Below are 24,107 nucleotides of genomic sequence, written 5' to 3'. Positions count from 1 at the left end.
TTGAGGAAGCTCTCTTTATAAGACAAAAGCCCTGAAGGAATAACTGATATATGCAGCAAATTTGTAAATCAATAAAAGAAGTAAAGGGGATATCTTGCTGCTCTACTGATATAGGCTTAAATAGACTGTGTACTAAGTGAAAAACAAAGATGAGTGGTGAATTTGCCTAATTTACCCAAATCAGGATAAGAAACTTAATTCATCTCTTTTAAAGGTTTTTTACCATGAATAAATCATAATTAGAAATAAATAGGATATAAGAATAAATATTTTAATGATAGGATCCTGTATTTCAACATCCAGCTTGCTGTCTGTTCCCAATGCTTATTTAATAATTTTGCCTATTATTGTGATTTTTCTGGGACCTGGAGGATGGGATGATAAGAAACATGTCAATGAGCAATAGAAAAAAAAATGCAGTAGTCTGTGGGATTTTCAATCTTCTCATTCACTTCTCCTGAAAGATTCTGTAAGATTTTATCATTTACTTCACCAAAATAAAATAGCATCTGTTGTAATTAAATACACCAAGAACATTTCAGGGAACCAAGAAATAAATATCTGTACGAAAGTAATTTCTTTGAATGCTATGCTGTACAAATTATTAAGGTAAAATCTGTCACATATAAAAGATATTTCAGCCCTTAGGTGTATTCATGAATATGCAGAAACAACCTCAGATGTGGAGACTTTCAGCAATCTGTTGTAAACATGTGTCCTTGTATATGGATTTTCATGTATGTACAGGTATAGATTGATAAAGATCTACTGAACTAAATGCTACAGGGCAAAACAATTCAGGACTTCAATAAATTTCACTTGGAAGACTTATTTCTGAGAAATCTTGAAGTCAGGTTGATAACATATGAAATTAGCCCATCTCCTACAGATCTCAGATAAATCTGAACCTAGTCCCCTCAGTAAATATCACTTTTTAGGGAGTTCACCACTATGACAATAAAAAGAATAAGAAACTTATGCAACTTGCCTTGCAAATTAAAACCTCTGTGAATAGCTGGCAAAGGAGAAAATACATGATTAGTCATTGCTGAAGTGCCTCTTCATGTGAGGGGAAAGCACATGATTTCACATCCAGTCACACTGCTGCCACACACATCCATCAATTCTGTTGTACCTTAATAGAGTGAAAACAAGGCTAGAATTTAGAAGGGTTCAGTAACTTGAATTAAGACCATAAATGAATTTGAAGTTCCGTGGCTGGAACAATAAATACATTTCATAAATCTGATCCAAATAATTTAATTTTTCTCTAGGACTTTTTTGTTCACATAAAAGTGTAATCCCCCCCCCCCCCCCCCCCGCTTTCTTTTTTATTACTTATTTTTAACCACAGAGTTTCAGAATTCTTGGTGTTGGAAGGCATATCTGGAGATGGTTTCATTAAAACCCTCTGTTTTAACATGGTCAGCAATAGAAGGTTTCCCAGGACTCTATCCAGTCAGGTTTTTAATGTCTCCAAGGATGAGCACTCCACAGCCTTTCTGAGCAACCTGTTCCAGTGCATGTTGCATTCAAATTATTTCTTTGTAGCTGCCTGCAATAAAAGGTAAGGGGGTATAAGGCAATATTCACAGATTTAGAAAGAAGCCATCCTCTGATGGCTGATTCATGCCCTGATGTGAGTATTTGTATCTGGTGAGTCCTGAGACCTTCCTGGATTAGACATTGCCCATCTGGTCGAATTTGAATCAGTTTTTCTCCTTCAGGTGGTCCAACCACTTCTGCAAGTTATCCAGGTGCAAAAAGGAAAAAGGGGAGGTTGGCCTCTGACTCAGAAACATCAATCCAGGCACAGTCCAGGCAGATGGATTTAAGCCTGTATTATGCCCGATAAGAGGGTTTAAATTTGAATTTAGAGCATGACCTCCTTGATGGCACCTTCCAAATTTGCTCTTTTAGTCATCATGCATGAAGCTAGATTTTAGGTAGACCGGCATTAAAGTGCAGTTTTCTTCCTGAAAGCTTCTCGAATCCTTTTAAAAATAGCAGTAGAGAGGTGGAAAGCTTTGTTGCTAAGTCACTGCCTGCAATTCTCTTCAGGTCTGCTGTCCTGTGAGTTTTCCACATAAAATTTGCAGAATGACAGCTACCTGTGGAACGGAGCAGCCTGAAGGACAAGACATAGGGACAGGTGCAGATCTTCTACTGTCCTTTCTTTGAAACACTTGTAACCTGCTGCAAAACACACTGTTTCCACACTGCCTTTGGAAAATGCTTTCTCGACAGAAACATTTTTGACTTTCGGCTTAGATATGATATTAATAAAATTTGGGATACAATGGCTCCAGCTAGGAACTGGAGCAAATTCCCACATTACAGTGTTTGTTGTCCCCTACTCTAGGACTGGAAACCTGGTGAAATGCACCTTGTTTATATGCCCGAGATTTCCTCTTAGGAAACTGAGATTGCTCACTGGTGTTTTGACCTGACCCACAGTGCGAATGTGACCAGATGTGCACCTAGAGACTGGGACTGTAGGGTACACAGGGAAATGCATCCACCCTGCCCTGTGGATAGAAGCATGAGAATCTGCTTTCCTGTTAGCCATTACCCCCTGACCTTTCCAGCATTTGTCTGGCATGTTCTGCAGGCACTACTTAGTGGGGAGCCAGAAAAGAGAAGACTGTGTCTATTCACTGGAACCTGGTGCTTTGAAAACTCTAGCATAAGACTAGCACAGCACTTGGCAGCTGAATGCTGATTGTGTATGGGGTGAGAGGTTATAATTCCCAACTTCTGGGCTTAAGTGTGGATGAAGGAGGATTGAATTTGTGGTGACTATCCTTTGTATGTGTAAGAAGAGTCTTATCTCTCACAGTTATCTCTCTTAAAAGGTGTACTGCAGAGCTGCATGGCTCAGATTCCCCTTTTTCAGGGCATCTATGTAGAAGCAAGATTTTTATATTGATCTTGATTTTCCAGAAGGTTTCAGAGTGTTTAGAAAATGTAAAACTTCATAGTTTCATGTGAATTCTTGCTTCAGTGCAGATTGGGAGTAGGTCTGATGTGATGCTGTGAGTGCTCTGTACAGCTGTATTGCTCACACCTGGTAAGACCAGTGTTTCCTGAATGCATCAGATTTCTTGAGCGCACATGATATATTAATGTGCACAGGAAGATACCTGGCTCTTTATTTTGCTCTGCTGAAGCTTGCTGAAAATATAGGAGAAATCCAAGCCCAAAACCTCAGCTGTGTCCCAACTTAATTTCGGCTAGAGAAAGAGGATAATGCAGGTGCATGGTAAACCTACACAGGGACACTGTAGTCATGTGCTGCCATTAAAGAGTCAGGGAAAAGTCTGAATAAAGAAAAAAACCTGCCTGTATTCCATAAGCATAAGGAAGATTTCTTGACTGATATGGGAACTAGGTGCCAGCATACTGGCTCTGGAAGCCAGTCTACAGGCTGGTTCATTGGGCCATGCATTTTATGTAGCTCAGAAGCAGGAACTGAATGGAAAGGGAAGGTGGAAGAAACATTATTTTTTTCAGTGTTGAGAATCTCAGAAACCTTCCAAGAAGATCCTACTGCCAGTGACAGTTTCTGTTTTTACAAATGTAGTCCAGTAGGCTGTTGCCTGCAACACTAAGATAAAAGGTCACATTAAATAGTGAAGATCTTCACTATGATGTTCTCCCATGCTTTGATTCCATGCTTTGGTCAGCCCTAGAACAGGTTTCTCTAGTAATATTTATCATGTCCTTGGCGACTGCTCCCATTGAAACCTTTCTGGATGAAGCAGTGCCAATATTTCTCTTTAAGAATTGTCTGCCATTGTGGTATATTTTTCAGCTGCTTGAAGGTGACCACAAGTCTACTGGTTACACTTGATTGCTGTCAAAAGTCTGTTTTTCCTGGGTAACAATAGGAACAAGAGATGCTTTGTAGTTTTTTTTTTCCTTTTTTTTTGGTGTGTTTGTTTGTTTGTTTGTTTTGTTTTGGTTTTTTTTTTTTTTAAATGAAAAGTAAGATTTTGGAATAGACAGAACGGGAATGTGCCTCATATTAAAAATACTGCTCAAAAAATAAAGTATCATTTACAGTGTCACTTAATTCTATCTCTGCTTATGTGAAGAAAAGATTTGTGTATATGTTTGTATATATGTATTTATATATATATATGTATTTATATATATATTTATCTGTATGCATACACATATATGCTTAAAAGGACTAGTTTCAATTTAAAAAAAAAAAGGCAAATGTAACATAGGTGGAATAGATTAAAACAGATGACTCTAGGTGGACCAGAAAACATACTGCACTGATAAGGACTTTTTGTTTTTAATTCAATCCTACCATAAAGTAATTTATTACCCATTGCTTGTTTTTCTAGAAAGGCCAGTGCAGCATCATTTGCTGTCTGATTGACAATATAACTCTCTTTTTACAACTTGTAATTTAAAACAGGAAGGCTGCCATTCACATCAGTTAAGAAGTCTACACTTTAGATTACCTTGAAAGGTTCATCTTTGGCCTAAGTTAATGCGAGGTTCAAACAGTTAAACTCAAAATGGAGCATTCCTAGCTCAACATAGTCCATGCATATGTAGTGACATGCAAAATATAAATCAGAAGGAGTAATTAAAGAAATGCATTCCACTTCAACTCTACATTTCCACCAGCTTACTAGTTTTCCCTTCAATGAGCAGCAGAAATTGCCGTTTTACATTCCTCAACAGCAACTGCAGCAGTTCAGACTCTGCAAGTCTGGCTTGTCACCTGATCACACATCGAAATCTGCAGCTAATCAGTACTGGTCCAACGAGGAAAGGTCACAGCAATCCTGCTGAACTATTACCGAGGTGTTTCAAGACATGGACATTATTCATCCTCACTAAAGCCAGGCAAGGAATAAAAAAAATGAATGCAAAAGGATTAACTCATATATTTGCTGTAGTAACACCATGAGACAATCTGCTTCCAGCTCTTCTTCTGCCACTAAATGAACATTTTCCAACCCTAATTCCCATCACAAGCCACATCGAAATCGTACCATTTAAGCATTAATGTCTGGGCTACACCTCAGGCCAAACCCTTGGAGCAAGGTGTGTAAGCTGTACTGTCCTTAGATCAGGTCTGTGTCAGGAACTTTTCCCAAGATTGTTTCACTGATGTTTTTATGCTTACTTCTCTCTCTTTTTACTTTTTTCCTCCAACACTCCTGTACTGACAAAAGCTAAAGTCTAGTGGTGTGATATTTGCCTGCAAGTTGTCTTGGGCAGCCAGGAGAAACACTTCTGGACACTTTGTCATTATGAGTTGGGTAAATGCTTCACAGTTACATCAGCAAAATCTCCTGGAGGGAAGGATTGTTTATGGATACTTCACTGAAATACTGGTCTGCTTTTTTCCCAGCTGCACCAGATCAGAGCATGATGGATCCTGACAACGTGTTAAGCACCACTACCAGAGATTCAAAGAGAATGAGAATAAAGCTAAAGGACAAGTCATTCACAAGAGTGGCTCTGGTTCAAGGGAGGAGAGAGTCCTGCCAACAGAGAGTTTGACTTGGTCATACCCTGTCGGTGAAGGGGCAATACAAATGCATGGTTTGACTTCACATGGCGTCCCTTCAAAATATGTCTTCCTCCTTTTGAAATGAGGGACTGCATGGAATCTGTATAGTGATACACTATAGTGTTCATCTGTGTAGGTAATAAATGCTGAAATTTTAGTTATGGGCTCCTAAAAAAGAACAATGCTAGATCTTTCTCAGACAAAAGCTCTTATGTTTAGGAACAAAGCAATATGAGTAAGGAAATATTATCTGGACTGGAAGTCCTAAAAACTGTTTCCTGTTTTAAGGGGGGGACAAAAATATGATGGCAACATATTTGAGTTTTTACAAATGCCTCAGACCAGATCCTTCCTCTCCATTAGTGACCTAAGAAGCAAGCAGGCATTTATTTTCTTTAAGAACTATGACACTTCTTCTCACAGTGTCAAAGCAGCAAGCATTGTACATTCAGCAGTTCCCTTCTCAAACATATCATCTTAAAGTGAAAAGAGAAGAGCCATAATTTCAGGTTGTCTTCCAGATATCTCTTGTGAAATTTTTTACTTTTTATTTTAAACATGGATATATAAACAAGGGGGAAAGACATTTACCAAAGTGTTGTGATCTGACCCCAGTCAACAACTAAGTACCACGCTAGCCATTTTCTCATTTCCCAGCATGCTTGATGGGATGGGGAAGAGAATAAGAAAGAGGTAGAACTCTTGGTGGGTTAAGAACAGTTTGATAATTCAAACAGAGTTAAAAATATGGTGAAAAGTAAAGAGAGAAAGATAGAGGAATAAAACCCAAGAGAAATAAGTGACTCACGATAAAATTGCTCACCACCTGCTGACCGATGTCCAGCCAGTTTTGAGCTATGATTGACACTTCCCAGCCAGTGTCCCCCATTTATATACTGGGCATGTTCTGTGGTAAGGAATATCCCTTTGGCCAGTTCAGGTAAGTTGTCCTGGCTGTGCTCCCTCCAGTCTTTTTGTGCAGCTGCTCGGTCGCAGAGCATGGGAAGCTGAAAAGTCCTTGATTTAGGGTAAGCACTACTTAGCAAAAACAACAGTGTGTTATCAACATTATTCTCATAATAGATCCAAAACAGAGCACTTTAACAACTACTAAGAAGGAAATTAATTATCTTCCAGCTGATACCAGGACACAAAGATGAACAGAAAAAGTTTCTCAAACTCAGGAGCTCAGATTTAATATCACGTCTGCAAGTTATCTGAAAAATGGTGAGGAATTATACCTTCAAAGATCACTTGTACTTGGCCTAAATAATAAGTTCACATTGTGCATTCTTTCCATTAGTATGTAACAAAGACCAAGGAGAAAGATGTTAAAAAGGCTATAAACTTACCACAGAAACTCAGAATTGCACCCTTATCATTGTTAGCACAGTCAGACACAGAAACTGTAGCAGTGCAGGAAAAGGCAAGAACTAATCACAGATCATTCTGATCCCTCTTCAGCCTGGGCAACTATAGAGCAAGAAAAAAGGGGTTTACTAGAAGAAAGGATCCATAGACCTCTAAATAGGCAAGTGTTTTAGGAAGAAGAAGATACCTAGTCTTGCATACTTTTGGCTATGTTCCTTTTTTAGCATTATATACCAGAACAAATACATGTAATGCAGAACATGGGATCACACTGCAACAAAGGATTATTCCATTTCTGTCAGCAAATATCCATATAGATTCAAGTCCTTTTGACAGGGGCAAATCCAAAGTTCAAGGTGAGAAAACCACAGTATGGGACCATCCCAGGATGCCCTGTACATTGAATTGCTTCCACAAAATTGGCACACATCGACATAAAAACTGTAGGAGCTCTCTATCATGATTGTCAAAATATCTCAGTTTCCTTCAGGGATCTGTGCAATTTTGGTGAAAAGGAAGCATACTCACTTTTTCTCGCTTTTTTTTTTTTTTTTTTTTTTTTTTTTTTTTTTTTTAGCTGTAAAACAATGAAATTTTTTTCTTTTGGTTAAAAGCTTTAGGCTAACATAAAAACTAACCAGCAGTGTGGCAGGGCTGTTTCTTAAACTATTTTCCCAACTTTAATTCTGCATATTTCATTTTACTGTTTTTACTTTTTTATGTAGATACAAAAATATATATAGTTTATCATGATTTTGGATGTTCTTGTAATTTCTACATCTGTAATTAAAAAAATCTACTACAGCCTGAGTTCTGACTATATTTTGTGGCAATAAGAGCAGTCATGAGACATACCTGATTTATCAAATCAGTCCTAACTGAAGTCAAAATTTGTTCTCAAAGCTAAGCAGTGCCGAATTTTTGATTTTTTTCCTGGTACAGAAGACTGACCTGGAAGGTTATTTGTAATTGATATTTTGCTGCTTGTAAATATCTTCTAACTTCCATGTCCTCCTATTAATTGAAGACTGACATTTCAACAGCCCCTGGGACCCCTTTTTTCTTATCCTTGTTTCCAGAACCCCTGTTGTCCTGCCAGTGTGACAAGCTGGCATGTTTGTCTGTGGACTGACAAAGCATTTGGGTTCAAATATTCAGGAGCAGATCTCAGTCATCTGCTGGGACCACCAAACTACAGCCATGACTTTCAAACCTCTGAGAAAATGTCCCTGGGAAACGAAATTATCGGCAATTGCAACTACTTTTTTTCTGCCAGTAGTTGGAAAAGTGGGAACAAAGGAGAGGGGTGGAACAATTTCTTGAAACTACCTAGGAGCAGAAAGCCATTTTCCAAATAAATTGTTTTTCTGTCATTAAGTGAGAGCTGTCAAAAAATCCTGACTGTTTTTGAATGTTGGCCTTGTCCAGTCAGAACTAGTTAGGATCTGGGCTGAGATGCCAAGCTGTTTTACAAACACCATGAAATGTCCATCACAAGTCACAAGATTCTTTTTTCAATTTCCTTAGGACATAGCAACCTGGCCTGGTTTCATGTATTACAGATGAATAGTGAATACTTTGCTATAAATCTTGGTGAACTGTCTTGCAAAATATTTTATAATACTTAAAAAATGTAAAAAAATTAATGACTTAATGCCAAATACAATGAAGATTTAACTGAGATGGGGGGATTTTTATTAGTCTTTTATGCATAATATTATTACTTTGAGTTGCTGATTGTTTTTCATTTAATTTTCACTGAAGTTACTTGATAGCTGTCAGTTTTCATTCTTCCAACTCTTCATTCATTGTCAGCAGTGGATGATCTGCCAGCCCACATTAGAGGGCAGGTTACATTCAAAGGAATTTTCTTTGGTTTAGGGACATGTGCAAAATCTGAGCTAATTGCAGTACAACTTTATACTTCAACTGCATCTTATTAGCGTCTTAGCAGATGTCTGATAGTACTCTGATGAGCCCACTGGATTCAAGGAGATGTAGGCACTTCTCTGAGAGGGATCTGTTAGACCAAGCTCCTGCATTCTCAGGTCATGACTTTGAAAATGTGTGGAGAGGGGACGGTCAGGGAGCTGCTGCCATTTGATGGCCCAGCATGGAACATTTGTTGTCCCATGTCTGGGTCTGTGTAGAAGCCAGAGCAATGCCCACATCTCTCTAGCATTAAAAGATCCATGATCCCCTGACTCTGATTCCCTGTTAGACGCATCTGGGAATGAGATGATTCCTGTGCAAGGCAGAGAAAGCAGTAATGGAATGGGCTAAAACATGAGAGGAAAGGAGAATGTAGGGTCTTTGCAAAGTAAAGAATGGCTTTCTGTAGTCTCCTTTGGTCAGGCAAAAGGCTCTGTTTTATAGGATAAGTAAGATAAATATAAATTTCTAGGAAACTATTCTGATCCAGAATGTGTGGCATTCTCCATCATTACTATGCCAAATAGATGGAAAAACATCTTGAGGAACACCCTCTTTTGACTTTGCCCTGCTAGACAGCACCCTTGTGTTTGCATTTAAATCCACTTTTTAAACTGAGGGGTGCTCTAGCAACAAAATGAGGGACCTCTCTGAGGGATTTTCTGAAGTAGATCCCCCAAGCCAGGCTGAAGTGAAAGGATTTGTGAGTTTAAATGTGCAGCTCTCTGTCTATTTGTGTGGAGAAAAAAAAAAAGGTAATATCTGTATGTACCTCGGTTGCTCGTCCAAGTTTACAGAGTGAATGCTACTAAAAATATTGGAAACATGTGAATTTGAGCTGGTACTCATGTGATTCCTGTTTTCCATGTCTTCTTTTTACAAAAAAAAAAAAAAATCTATAACTGAAAGATATAAAAGGTCTTTTATTCCTTCTTAGCAAGGGTTATCTGTGACCTTCATCCTTACAGCTACTCAGTGCATGCACTGGACAGTAGAACAAAGAGGTATACAAACAAGAGATGGGAATATTCAGTACCCAGGTAAAAGGGATAGAGGTGACAGATGAAACAGAAAGCAAGTGTTGCATAACTTTTGTGTTGCAGAGATGTGGGGAGAACAAAAGAAGGAGGGCCATGAATGAGCACTTCTGTTTTTGTACCCAAAATGGTGAGTGCATCAGAGGAAGAAAAAAACCATTGTTTTGGATGGCATTCTTGAAGTAGTGAAAAGGTGAGTGAAGAGGAACAAGGTGACCAAACTGCCAAGCATGCAAAACCAGCACCATTATGAACTTGTTTTTCCTATTTTATTGATACATTTTTTTTTTAATCTCTAGTCTGGTTTGGCTGAGGCATCCTTATGCTGCAGTCTGCAATGGGCCAGGGCAATTCCTGTTGTTCTGGAAAACACAGTCCCAGACTCCACAACCTTCAAGGTTCCTGAGGCCTTTGTGTGTATTTAGAAGGAAAAAAAAAATTTTTGGGAAGAAGCAACAAAGAATTTTTTGTTTTGTTTCTTTTCTACTGCTTTGGCTGTTCCTACAAATTTTATGCATCCTGTCAGCCTCCCATGAGAAGCTGAATGGTATTTCCACCTCTGCTCAGCACTGGTGCAGCCCATCTGCAGCACTAGGTCCAGTTCTGGGCTCACCAGTACAAGGCTGAGATGAGAATACCAGAGCCCAGTGAAGGACAACATAAGTAATTAAGAGATTGGAGCATACCTCATATTGGAGTCACTGAGATAACTTGAAAAGAAAAAGCTCAAGGAAGGTCTTCTTAATGTGTATAAATTCCTGATGTAAGGGAGTGAAGAATACAGTCAGACTCTTAGTCCTGCCCAGTGACAGGGCAAGTACAGAAAATTCCATTTAAATGCAAGAAAATCCCCTTTGGTACTGTAAGTGTGACTGAACACTGGTACAGGTTGCTCGGAGAGGTCATGGAGTCTCCATTTCTTGAGATGTCAAAACCCCATCTGACCACAGCCCGGGGTAAACTTCATTCCTGACCCTGCTTTGAGCAGGGGGGGTTGGACTAGTCAATCTGCAGAGATGATTTCCCACCTCAATCATTCCATGATCCGTGATTCACTAGAACAATCTGTTCTTATTTCTTGCCGTTATCATTTGATACTACAATATATACAGGTTGGAGTGCACTTCTCACCTTCTACTCCTCATAATTCTGTGTACCAGAGTTATAATTCATATAATCTAACTTTTAGAACACCTACTTTAAAAAGACAAAGCCAAACACTTGAGACAGCCAGTAAAACCCACTATTTCGAAAGCAATAACACTCGTAACTGAAAATGTCTTATTCAAGAAAAAAAATGTTTTCAAATTAAACATTGATTTATTTTGTGGCAGGGGAAATCAGCTGTAGCACAAGACATCAAAACTAAATTACCAGGTTTCCCATTGTTTTCTTTTTAATTGAAATTATGGGATCTTTACAGTGTTTCATTTTTATATGATTTTATGGGGCTTAGAGTAATAGGCTCTGAGTTTGCTTAATGGCAACAGGAACTATAACAATCCAAATAATAGAGCAAAATACAGAAGAAAGATTTCATGGTGCCTTAATCTGAGCGGCACTTCTTTTGAGCCTTTGGTGAGTGTATAACATGCTTTTCCTAACTCTGCATTACATGGTAGGATAATTGTAGTGCTTTGAGCCTAAAAGTGTACTTTGTTCTGTCTTCATTTCATGTACATCTCCCTTCATTCTGCAGCCTCTGAAGTGAAAAGCATGCCCAAACAGAAGCAAGGGAAGAAAGACATGGAAACCAAAGTGAATCAATTATTGCCTTCAGCCTTGAGAAATTCACATAGTTAACTTGTAACTTCACAAGTGCTGAGGTGGTTCTGCTCTTCTCTGAACACTGAAAGAACACTGAAAGTAGGTTGGCAGAACATCCTAAAGGAAGGATCTGGACCGCATTCTGGAAAAAAAAAAAAGGCAGATTTCAGAAAAGAAGCAGTAAGTACAAGTACTATTCTTTCCTAAGAAAGATTTTAAAAGTTTAAAAGATTACTTGGATATAGAATAAGAGACGTGTTGTGAAAATATTGCAATAGCCAAAGAGATTCAATGGGCTGATTGACCTTGGAGGGAGCTTCTCCATTGTGTGTTGAGAAAGTCATAGGAGTCATCAACCAGCAGCTCAGAACAGAATTCAATTTACATTGATAAATAGCTTGTGCAGGTGCAGAAGGGCATTTCTAAGGTAATGAGGTAAAGCTATTAATGGGATAGGTTTTGGGGAAACTCCTGACAGGGAACAGAAAGCAGTCACACAAGAAAAGCAGAGAAATTAAGCGCTTGGGAAGTTTATGCTGCAACTGGACAGAGAGCTGGGATCTGTGATAGAGTGCTCTGTTTCAATTACAAAGATGAGCCAAAAGAGCTTCTAGCCTTTCCCATCTTTGTGTTTTATGAGTACAGGTGTTACAGGCATGCAAAGTAGCATATCTTAATTGTCATCTCCAAATCAGACCAGTTCCACTTGTGTTTGGTTTAGCATACTGTATTTTGATGACGTTTCCATCTGATTTCCCTTGAGGACAGCAGTAGCATTTCCACTCAAGAAGTCAAGCTCTTACACTGTTTAATTTACTGTGGGTGCAGAGAATTTAAAGTGTGAATTCAAACAATGGAAACGTCTTTGTGGCACAGCACAGGAGAGCAAACCTAGAACAGTACAAATAGCTATTGACTGCCAGAGCTTTGCTCATACTCCAGTAAACTTTGCTCTGGGAAGCAGGAGCTGCACAAAGAGCTGCTGGAGCCTACAAACTTCAAAGCAAATGACATGGAAGTGCAAATCAATAGAGAAACCACATGAAACTTTTCAAGGGTATTTGATGCCTTCATGTGTTCATTTTGAAATGTTACCTCACAAATTCCCACTAACCCTATCTTTCTTGAACTCTCCAGCTATTTCCTGAAAAAAAAAAAAATCTAGCAACTCCTAGGGAATCATTGTTATAATATTTGAAGAATATGAAATCTTCATTTGAGCCTCATTTTTCAGTATCATGCTTTCTGTGGATAAAAGGTACAAAACTTGTGCCTTATTACTGCCTGCATTATTCCAGTGCAGTCCTGCTGAATCCCTCCTCCAGAACTGGGCTGGAGGAGACAGAAGGCATGTATGATCTATTGCATTATTTTGCAGAAACACACTTGTTTTCAAGAAATGCTCATCTTGTGTTTACACATCAGTAACATTCTTGGTAAATTGCTGGAATTTTATTTTTTGCTATTACTTGTTCCGGTTGCACCCTAGTATAGACATAGTGGTCTTCAGACTGGGTGCCAGCTGGTGCCTGTCTGTTCTCTAGCTTTGTACTTTGCTAAAAGTTGAAAATGCTGTTGTTTCACACCAGTCAGTAATGATGAGACACGATTTGTTGAAGTTGTAATACTTACATGTAGTTCAGATCTTGGAGTGCTTAGTCAAATCATCTGAAGAAAAAAGATTTCTAGTTTTTATTACAGAATAATTTCTTTCCTGTGATATATTAGCTGATATACAGTCATAATGCATTCACTTGGCAGTTCTGATATGTAATACATTTTAATAAAATATCTTTAATCATCTTGAAATTGCCATATAAAGTATATTATACTGTGACTTTACTACTTTAAAAGAGCATCATGCAAACATTGCTGAACTCTTGTAAGGCTCTACTGACTTTAATGAGCTTTGGATCAGGCCCATATCCCCTGATGTGAAAGTCTCAGGGAAAATACTATGAGGCCTCTCTAATAGCATCCTTTCATCTGTTAGAATGCAAGAAAAATACATTGCTCTTAAATGGTTTTGACAAAATATATTTCACAATGTTGTCGTAGTGTTGTAAGTAGGAGAAAAGCAAGTGTTCTAAAGCACCAATTACCAATTAGAAAAATGCACTGTAAGGTGGAAAGTCTTTTAAAATATAATGTATATATTCCTTTCTAACGTTTGGAACTTGTGGAGTAAGCCTTCACATATGAAATTTACTTTTATCTTCATTTGGTCTTGTAGAGACATTCATATTTTATTATGTTCCAAAGTGTACACACGGTTGTTTAATTAGACCAAACAACAGAAATCTTACTTAAAAATGTTTATTGTAAAAAAGTGGCTAGAAAACAACATCAATTTCACTTCACACTTTCTTCAAGTTATCTATAGATGCTGCTATGGGCAACAATTTGCTTTCATTCATAACACATTCAATCATATAAAAATAAAAATATTTACATTATGTCCACATACTTTACAAAATCATCAATAAAAAAGGCACTTGGAGGGGTAATGCTGAAAATATTGCATTTCCTTTGTGCATTAAAAAAAAAATTATTGTAAAACTCCCATGGATCCCCTCTCTTGCACTTATTCCCGTTTTTTAAAACAAAAATGAAGTTTAGAGGAACTATTCCATATTAAAGGATGGTCAAGCATGCACCAGGAATGTTTGAAGCTACAGTATTATCTTTTTATTTATTTATTAAGGCACATGCAGTTAATTTGTGGCTTTTAATTTTTTCGTACATTCTCATACTTTTTTCTCTCTTTTAGTTATGCATTTTTAAAGCATTTCAGGTCATTAATAAAGGCCTTGGCTTCTAATAAAATAAAATAAAAAAACACAGCAATGAAGAATATTAAACATTTACTAAGGTAAACTTGGAATACTTTTTAAGGCACCTGAGATAAATGGTGTCTAGCAAAATTCACTTGGGTAGTATTCTCATTAAAATTTCCACTTAAAATACTGTTTCTTTGGTTGAAATGGCTTGGCAGGAATGTATTATTAACTTTGAAGCCTTTTCTAAGCAAGAAAAGACAACCTACATTTGGCTTCATCTATAAAGAAAGCTGATAATGCTTCTTCCTTTAGATCTACTTGAAATGTCATGCATGGCGTCTTTCTCCCTATTTCAGAATTCACACTTAAGAATGCAAATGTATGGCAGAACAGAAACTACTTAAAGCTCATTTCTAGTGACATTCTAAGTTCTTTCACTGGTTTATTTGTTTGCTTGCTTGGTGGTGTTTTGTTTTGTTGGTTTGGTTTCTTTGATTTTTGGTTCCTTTTATTTTATTTTTTTTTTTTTTTTGGCTGAAAAGTAGACGAGAAAACGCCTTTGGATTTCCACTTATCGTTTGGAACACAAGTGGAGAAATGCATCAAGTCCAGGTAAACATTGACTGCATGACTCAGTGTGCTACACAGCAGCCAGATTCCTCATGTTTGTGCAGAAGAGACATTCTGGAGAAAGTTTTGGAGCAATTTTTGCACTGGTATTTCTTCACATCTGAGTGGGTCTGCAGATGAGCCCTCAGATTGGATCTGTCTGCAAAAGCCCTGTTGCAGTGAGGACAGGAAAATGGCTTCTCTCCTACAAAGGAAACATCAAGAGAAAATAGGATAAATCTTTTTAAAAAATGAAAAAGTACATGTTTGGGACAGGTAAAACCTACTTTTACCCTAAGACAAAAAAGAACAAACAGGAATGACTTGTTATAAGAAAAAATGTCTAATAAAAAGTTAATCAGGCTACAGATACAGCAGCTTTCAACACTGCTGACTCTTTTGTAGAACCCCAGTCTATTGAGAATGTGTTGTAAAGTGCAGTCTCTGAAAACAAGCTGCTGACACCTCCTGCATCTACAGGTGCATGGAGTACTTTTAGACTGGGCTCCTTCCTACATTTTCAAATATTTCCATAGAACATTTTCTGCTTAATGCTGTGTGAATTACTGGGGAACAAGGGCTTTTACTGAAAAGCAGCAAACAGCTGTACAGACATTACATTGTACCCAGTGTTATACTCAAAACCCATTTTTGCCTCAATAGAAAAAACCCAACCGCTTTGCTGATGATGGGTTTCTAACTCTTAAGGACTTGAGGTAGCACATGCAAAACTTGCCAGCTGCTTAAGGAGTCAGAAAGCAGCCCCTCATGCATTGCCTGTTTTTTGCTGCCTGATTTCAGAGTCAGTTGGAACCTTCTTAAAGTTAGCAACTACCCAAGCCTGAAAGTTAACATAAAATACTTAAAGCAAAAGCTTCAGCTACTAGAAGTGGGCTAAAACATCCTAAAACTATCAAGGGAGCAATGCTGATTAATGCCAGTATCTGGTATGCAGTTATGAGACCATGCTAACCGCACCCCCCCCCCCCCCCCCCCATTCCCTGTAAGAGGGACAATCTAGCCTTTTAATGATTCATTTGAAATTCTGTGGATGCATTTCAAGGCTAGTTAAGAAATGCTGCTGGTTTTTCCACCTGTGGAGAAAAATGGCAAAAAAGGCATCCCGACGTTATAGCAACAAGAAACTGCAAATGTAACCCTTGCTCTTACCAGTGTGAGTTCTAATGTGCCCTTGAAGTAGCCAGGGTCTAGAGAAAGCTTTGCCGCAGATCTTGCAGACACAAGGTAGCGTGTGGGTCCTGATGTGCATCTTAAGCGCTCCCAGGCTGACATACTCCTTGTCACAGTACTTGCAGCTGAACGATTTCCTAGACTGGGCATCACAGTGCAGCTGCTTGTGTTTGGCCAACCCAGAGAAAGTCGAATAGGTCTTGTTGCACAAACTGCACTGGAACTTTTCAGCTTCGATTGCATGAGGGTCTGAAAGCTTTGACTGGATTCTCTCTTCTTCATCGCTAATGGGACTTTCTGAGCCGCTGTGGTCTTTGGAGGAGGTGTCAGAAGGTGGAGGTGGGCTGACTCTTCCCAAAGATGAGGGGTATCCAGAAAGCGGAGAGAGGTCATTGGGTAGCGGAGACGGTAGCAGCCCAGTTGTAGTCCACACAGTAATGGGATTGTAAGCTACTGAGCTCAGGATCTCTGGCTGTGGTATGATAGGGACTGGATAGCTTTCGTACAGGTATGGGGATATAATCACTGGAGAAAGAAGAACAATTTAAGGTAAGAGAACCCAAATGTACTTCGAAAAACAGCAAAATTAACACTTTGAGGATTAAAAGCCGCATAAATGAAACACTCAGTAGGGTAATCAGAGTAGAAGGGAGATTCAGGAAATACTGTTTCATACAAATATTCTGATGGGTAGATACAGTGCCCTTGAACAGGCAAATTGCAGCTGAAGAGTCTCTTCAAGGCGGCATGCTGCTTCTAAATCTGCGCAGCCTGACACAATGAAGCAGTGAAACTTCCTGAAGGATTTGAACAAAGTTTCAATTCCACCACCAACAGATACAGAACAGGAAAACTCCAAATCCTTTCTAAGTAACTTGCGTTCAAGTGGATGAGCAAACTTTCATGATTCATTCTGGTCAGCACCGACATATTTCTCAAAACTCCCTCCTTGTAAGCAGGAGAAAATAGAACGAGCAATGAACTAACCCGTCCCCTCCAGCGTGCAGAGCAATCCCACCCCTCCTCAGCACTGCCACGCAACGACCGCAGCCTCAGGAGCGACGCGGTGGCACCAGATTTCGTTTTGTTACCTGTATGAGTGTCCAGCTCGCTGTAGTTCGGCTTCTTAGACGAATTGAAATGCTTCTTGACCAGGAAGGAGCGTGGCATTTTGGATGCAGGGTTTGTGCTTCTCGCAGACTCTGTGTCTTTGCGGGTGGGCGCGGCGGTCCCGGGTGGCGCAGCACAGGCACACGCGGTGTCACTGCGGGCGCATCGGTCCCGCTCCTGGTCCCTACGGCGCTGCCGGCCCCGCGCAGCCCATGCACTCCCGCTTGTGCAGTGGCAGTGCCGAGGCGCCTTGAAAAGTGCTGTAAATACCCACGAGTCAGGTGCAGGGGGGAAGGGTTTTCCGCTCCTCCAATCGCTTTGGGATGTTCTCAAGCACTTTTCCAAAGAGGCTGTTTTTCTGGGAGGGGTCTGGGGCTGCTGGCTGAGGGATCCAATCCCACTCGGAGGGTTTGGTTCAGGTTTCAGCTCCTCCCCCTGGAGACAGCTGTGAACGGGGGAAGAGAGCTCCAGCAGAGCGCGTTACCCTGCTCCGAAGTGGGGGGATGTGGCTCTGTAGAACTGCAGTCTACAAAAATGTATTGCTCAAAATTCTTGAAAATAAAGGTCAGTTTACTGATTCAGCCGAAATAGATTTTTTTTCCTTTCTGACAGCGACCTGGATAAGTCATAGGCATCGAAACTTCTTTTTCTTCTTCCTCCCACCTTTTTCCCCCCCTTCCCCATCCCCCCCGCCTTTTCCCCCCCCTTTCTCCCTATTTTCTTTTTCCTCCCCCCAACTTCCCCCCCCCTTTTCTTTTTTTCTTCTTCTTTTGCTTTTTAGTTTTTCTTTTAAACGAGTCTGGTTTCCAGATGTTTGATATGAGAATTACAACGGGACAAACTGATCACGAAGAGCAGAATGGGCAAACACACACACACGACACTACAAGATAACAAGTTGGCCGGCAGACCTAATGGAAGACTTTGAACTGAATGTGTGGCTGCTCCATTTGGGAGCTGCCTTTGAATAGTGGTCCTAAGGAAAGGCTGGAGATGAGCAGCCTGCCTCCCTAACCTGCACCCGTTCAGGCAGAAGGACCAGACAGATACTGCAAATTAAATCTAGGAGTGGGAGAAGCCTTGGGAGGATTATATTTCAGAGCAGGGTGATAGTCTTTATATAATATGCATACTGCTTCAGACTGCTCATATGAAGAATACTTTCTCTTTTACTTTAAAAATCTGCAGAATGCAAAACCTCGACCTCACCTTCCTTGGGAGTAGTTATGTCACTCTTTTGCCTATCTTCTTAGGACACTGCCAAGGAAATTTTCCTAATTACCCAAAGCAGTGAAAAGATGCATAGATAAGCAATCCCCCCAAAATTATAGACTGGGTAATTTAAATGTCTCTTACATGTCCTTCTCCATTAGTATATTTCAGGACCTCTTGATTTCCTATGAAGGTATAATCTATGCTATGTATTTAATTTAAGATTAAAGCCTCTTAAATGTGCCACAGAGTGTTCTGGTTATCTAGATTGATTTAGAGGAGATATTAAGTTACAGATAGGTTTTTTAATTTTAGAATATTTGCATTTTGGAAATATGGACAGCTGAACGCTGGTAAATTTCTAACACAAATTACACTCTGATTGACTCTTGGTCTGCCCTCCCCACCCCTTCCCCCCTCGTTGTGTATTACCTACACCTGCCTGGGCACATACCGGCATGCCGTGCTGGTGTGACGCTGGAGCTCTCTCTCTCCTCTTGGGAGAAGGCATGGAGGACGTTTGACAGAGACCACCCCAGCCCGTTTTTGCAGCAGGTGTTGGAATAGATGTGAAGGAAAAGAGAGAAAAAAAAAAAAAAAGAAAAAGAAAGAAAAAAAAAAGCCCAATGGGTCTGTTAAGACATGCAAGAGCAAAGTGCTTTGTCAAGATGCATGACTTCTTAATCTCGGGGAATACCAAAACAAGTGCAGGGAATGTTAGCCATTTTTAAGAACTAATTAAAAAGATTCATCTGTTCAGCATCTATCTTTGGTGTCTGTTAGTGAAAGGTGTCATATGAATTTCCAAGTGGTAGAGAACACACCCAGGCTATGGGAGGAAAAGGAAAGTGGCAAAGAAAGGGACTTTGCAGGTACTTGCTTTGTAGCTGGGGCAAAAGGAAGAGAGGTGGTTTTTCTAAAGAGAGAAAGTGCTTGCAGAGACACAATCCGTTACTTTCCTCATCTCCACAGAAATGAAGAAATCCACAAAGCACTTTTAAAAGGTTTCATTTGCAGTCCTGCTTCCCTCTCAGCTCTGTTGCATCTGACAAGTCCCTGTCCCCTGCCAGCTCTGGGAAAGCATTGCATTTCAGGATGTGAGGCATTAGTCTGTATCTAAATAGTCTGTTACATGAGCTGTGATTCAGACCTCGAGCTGGTTTAAGTTTGTATGTTGAAATGAATGGAGCCATGCAGATTTTCACTGGCTCGGGATCTGTTCTTTTGTGTGTTTGCTAAAAGTAAAGGGTCTGATTCACCAGTCAGGTTCTCCCTCTCGGGGCATTTTCACCAGCATAGCACCGGAGTGATGCAGTTTAAATTAATTGCACTTATATAAATCACAGGAGCGTAAGCAGTTAGCCCACTGGCTGAGCTGATTGAAGGATGTTAGGAATTGGAGAGAAGGCATGTTATTACATGGTCCTGAAAGGATATTAGCAGCACATACTACCTGAGTGAGGTCTGCTGACAAAAAAAGGGAGAGTCTGCATGAGGAGTGGGTGAGTCAGAGCAAACAGGTGTTCTGGGTGTTTACGGCAAATGTGGATGAGAGGGCACTTGGAGATGTGTGGCATCCATCCCCTTGCAGGAAAGGCAACACAAAGGTTGAGTGCAGAAGACAAGAGGTTTCCCCTCCTTGCAGGAGCCAGGGAGATGTGGAGGGTGGCTCTGATTGATGGCCACGCTGCCTGCAGACAAAGCCTTGCACTCACCTCTGAAAAATCAGGCCTTCAGCTTCCCTCTCACATTTTACAAGTAGTTGGTCTTTTTAGGGATTCTTTATGTTTTTACTTTGAAAACTCACGTAAAGCTGTCTTGTTAATGCCACTGTGCTGCTAATTGCCACTCTGCAAAGTGAGTAGGAAATGATCCAAGCAATTCTGCTGCCTGAAACCTTGGCATGTGCTTTGCAGCAACTAAATGATTAGGACCAGAGCTTCAACCCTACAGCAGAAATGGCTTTTTTTTTTCTTTTTTTCCCACCCTTTTTTTTTAAACATTGGGCCACTTGTTTCTGTACACAGATAACAAACTGTGAGCTTCACTTTAGTCTCCCCATTTCTGACAGCTCCATCAAATCCCTTTTCTTGTCAGGCTTTCTGAGAAGGGCAGTAACTTTCTTACTTAGTTTTCTGGAAATGGAAGGGTGCCAGAATTATGTTTATTATCAAAGAGGGAAGAAGAGCCCAAGCTAAGCTGTCAGTAGCTTAGCTCTTCTCATGACAACATTAGTGTCCCTACCAAGCATCAATACTAGCAAGAGTGTGGAAAACGCTAAATATCTGGATAAACCACAGCAGAATCAAGAAAAATAGTTTCAGAATATTAAATGAGTTATGTTGGATCACAGTTCCCATATTTCTCAGGCAGTACTCTTACTCATTTTGACTGCCACGGAGTCCATGGAAGGCAGCACAGCGAGGTTTGGAAGAACCCCCAGGAGGCACTGAGCCCAGCGGAGCTTACCAAAAATAGCTCTGGAGGTTTATTGATGCAGGTGACGACTTCATCCTGGAAGAGGTAGAAGCTCAAGTAACTCACACCTACAGCATAGCTCTTGTAATTCATGAGCCTCCTGCATTTCAAAGGAAAGTGTGAAATGGTTAATATGGGAAAAAGAAAGGTGGGTTTTCAATAGTCAGCTGGATGTGGAACATATCAACTCAGCTTCAGTGTTACCCTATGCTTTCATATTTCCCCCTTAGTTCCAGCCGATATATCCTGGAAAGAAAAGACATGGTGTGACTTTCAGAAACAGGAAAACTTCAGTAGCACTAGAAACTGAGGAGTACTTCAAATGTGATTAGATTTGATGTCAGAGGGAAATAAAACCAAAATTAACAGAATAGAGGGGAAAAAAAATCAGACAAGGGTATTCTCTTCCATCACCCTAACATATGTGCCTTAATAAATTTTGAAACAAATTCTAAGAATACTATCTCTTTCACATTTTGATCTTCTTTCCAAATAATAACCTGAACTATCCACAGAAATGGCAGCAAATTTAATGCAGGGCTGTTACGAAGTCATGCCAAGCTCCAGTCTTTTAGGCCCTAAGTTCAATAAGGTCACAACAAATCCATGCATTTTGGAAGATTTTTCCCCAGTCAAGTAAAAGAATCTCCACATTTTGATTGTTTTTCACCATTAAATACATTTTTTTCCTAAAATCAGAAACTTTGCCAGCGTTTAGGAATATTTAAGAGCTGGTGATTGAACTGCAAAAGTCTGATTGAGTCTGAACTTTCCAATAAGTCAAGGCCCTTTGAAGTGTGTCTCCTAAAGATCTAAGCCTGTCTATTTTTTATATAGATCTATATGAAAATAATTTTCATTAAAATATAAACTTGCATTTATTAATAGATGCAAAATGGTTCCTTTTGGATCAAGCAGTTCAAACAGTGCTGGTTTCTGTGTGCACTCTTCTTCACACCTGTGTAGCTTCACTGACTTAAGAGGGGTCATTTTAGAGTCACATTAGCCCATTATGAAGGAACCTGGTCACAGTTCAATTTTCCTACATTGTTTCTACATGAAGATATTTGAACAATGGGCCAAATTCCCCTGTCATTCCCATCTGTAATATCTCCACTGGATGCAGCTGACCTATTTCAGATTTACTCAAGCAGAACTGAGATGCGATTCTGGTCCAATGAATACAACCCTGTTTATGTATGCAGCGTTGTAAAAAGTATTCTTTACCCAAAAGTGTGTTACATCCCAGCCCTAGCCATCGCGCTCTGGAAAGCAACGCCGACCTTCCAGTACGCCGTTGCGTTATTCCTACGAGGAACAAAAGATTTGAGAAGGCTGCCCTCGAGATCCAGGGAGCGAAGCGAGGCTTTCCGTGGTTGGAAAGAGCCACCTGCTGGGCACAGCCGCCGCCGGGACACGGATGCTCCGCCGAGCCAGGACCGGGCCGGCCGCCCCACCGTGTGGCCAGCCTGGGAAATGGGGATGCTGCCGGCCCCGGCATGGATCATGGATCACCGCCCTGCTCGGTGATGGGGGGTCTGGGAAGAAAAGGAAAGGGTCCCAGCAGCGGCAACGAGGCGGCTAAATCGCATCCCCATTCTTTTCTACGGCCACCTATGACTTGTGTACCATTTCATCATCATTGTTCACTGCCTACAGCAAAGTGAGACATGAAGGCATCATATGAGATTTCCTGCTCTGGAAAAAGCATGTCTCTGCGTGTGTGTGTGCACCCAACAGAGATCATAGAATGGTTTGTGTTGAAAGGGATCTTAAAAATTAACTAGTTCCAACCCTGCTGTCATAAATACATTTCACTTGACCAGGTTGCTCAGATCCCCATCCAGCCTGCTCTTGAGTACTGCAAGAGAGGGGGTATCCACAACCTCTTTAGGCAACCTTTTCCAGTTTATATTAAAATTTTCTTCCTGATATCTAATCTAAACCTACCCTCTTTTAGTTTGAGGCCATTTTCTCCCTTGTCCTATCACTATAAAACCCTTTAAAAATCCCTCTCTTTCTTGCAGTCTCCCTTTAGGAACTGGAAGGCTGCTCCAAGGTCTGCACAGGGCCCTCTCTATATGCTTATTTGTCATATATTGTACATATCACATTACAGTCTGCAACATCCTCACGAGGGTGAGGGGAAGCAGAGTGGCAGGCACTGATCTTTTTCTGTGGTGACCAGTCAGTGACAGGACCTGAGGGAATCACCTGAATTCCTCTCAGGGGAGATTTAGGTTAGATATTATTAAAGTGTTCTTCACTTGGAGGGTGGTTGGGTGCTGGAACAGGTTCCCCAGGGAAGTGTTCACAGCACCAAGCCTGACAGAATTCAGGAAGTGTTTGGAGAATGCCCTCAGGCACATGATGTGAATTTTTGGGCTGTCCTCTGCAGCATAGTTAGTATTTCTGTTTCAGTATAAAGTCATCATTTTGCAGTGTCAACAGAAGATGAGAGCTGCTAGATTTGCTGCAGTGTCACTCTTCTGCTTCATCCGGAGGCCTAAGCACCTTCTGCAATCCCTTCTGCTTAAAATAACAATAATGCTACAAGGCTGATTCACCACCTGTATTGTCTATTCTTCATTCCCTCTCTAACTTCATATTTTGCTTTTACACTGGATTGCAGGCAGATGTTGCACTTGGCTATTCTTATAACTTCTTACACTGACTTTAGGAACTTTGTCTTTCTCAAGGACCATTTGGAAGTTCCCAGGATCCCGGAGATTTCGGACAGTGCAGATTTCTCTTCTCCTGAGAACCAGCTTCTTTGAGTTAGGCTAATACTCTGCTCCTGGCTCTGTTAAGCTTGATAAAGACATCCTGTGGTATCCTCTGCTATCTTCTTAGACAATAATCATTGCCAGCTGCAGGTCTGATGTCTGAAAGTCCTGTTTTGTCTTTATCTGTTAACGCTGGAATAGTTTTGAGGGCAGGCTGATGTCTGGAGCCTTCTTTTTTTTTTTCCTTCAGCAGTACCTGGCAAAAGACATAGTGCAGATTGCAAGGGACTGGTGATTCAGCATGCCAGAACCTATTTTTGACATTGCAACCAGAGGCCTTTTTAGCTCCAGA

General features: G+C 40.3%; 1 protein-coding gene and 2 long non-coding RNA genes across 3 annotated transcripts in view; 2 read left to right on the top strand and 1 right to left on the bottom strand.

Annotated features, from left to right (window-relative positions):
- LOC136302030 (uncharacterized) overlaps nt 1-5,817 on the top strand; it is a 53,430-nt gene extending 47,613 nt beyond the window's left edge. The window contains exon 5 of the long non-coding RNA XR_010723988.1: nt 5,381-5,817. This is a non-coding gene — a long non-coding RNA (uncharacterized lncRNA). The remainder of the gene's footprint in view (nt 1-5,380) is intronic.
- Nucleotides 5,818-6,596: 779 nt separating this feature from the next.
- Nucleotides 6,597-12,107, top strand: LOC136302036 (uncharacterized). The gene is made up of 3 exons (XR_010723989.1): nt 6,597-6,769; nt 9,949-10,075; nt 11,582-12,107. It is a non-coding gene; the product is annotated as an uncharacterized lncRNA (long non-coding RNA).
- Nucleotides 12,108-13,949: 1,842 nt separating this feature from the next.
- On the bottom strand, nt 13,950-17,664 carry SNAI2 (snail family transcriptional repressor 2). The gene is made up of 3 exons (XM_066181575.1): nt 17,321-17,664; nt 16,209-16,754; nt 13,950-15,243 (listed from the first exon to the last, which is right to left on the bottom strand). Exons 1-3 carry the CDS (start codon nt 17,397-17,399, stop codon nt 15,062-15,064), a joined length of 807 nt encoding a protein of 268 aa, XP_066037672.1. The 5' UTR covers nt 17,400-17,664; the 3' UTR covers nt 13,950-15,061.
- Between the last annotated feature and the right edge of the window lie 6,443 nt (nt 17,665-24,107).

This window comes from Chamaea fasciata, unplaced genomic scaffold (assembly GCF_029207755.1).
Source record: "Chamaea fasciata isolate MVZ Bird 193981 ecotype frontalis unplaced genomic scaffold, bChaFas1.0.hap1 SCAF_1, whole genome shotgun sequence".
NCBI lineage: Eukaryota > Metazoa > Chordata > Aves > Passeriformes > Sylviidae > Chamaea > Chamaea fasciata.
The sequence above is the reverse complement of the archived record's forward strand: the minus strand, read 5'-3'. Positions and strand labels throughout refer to the sequence as shown.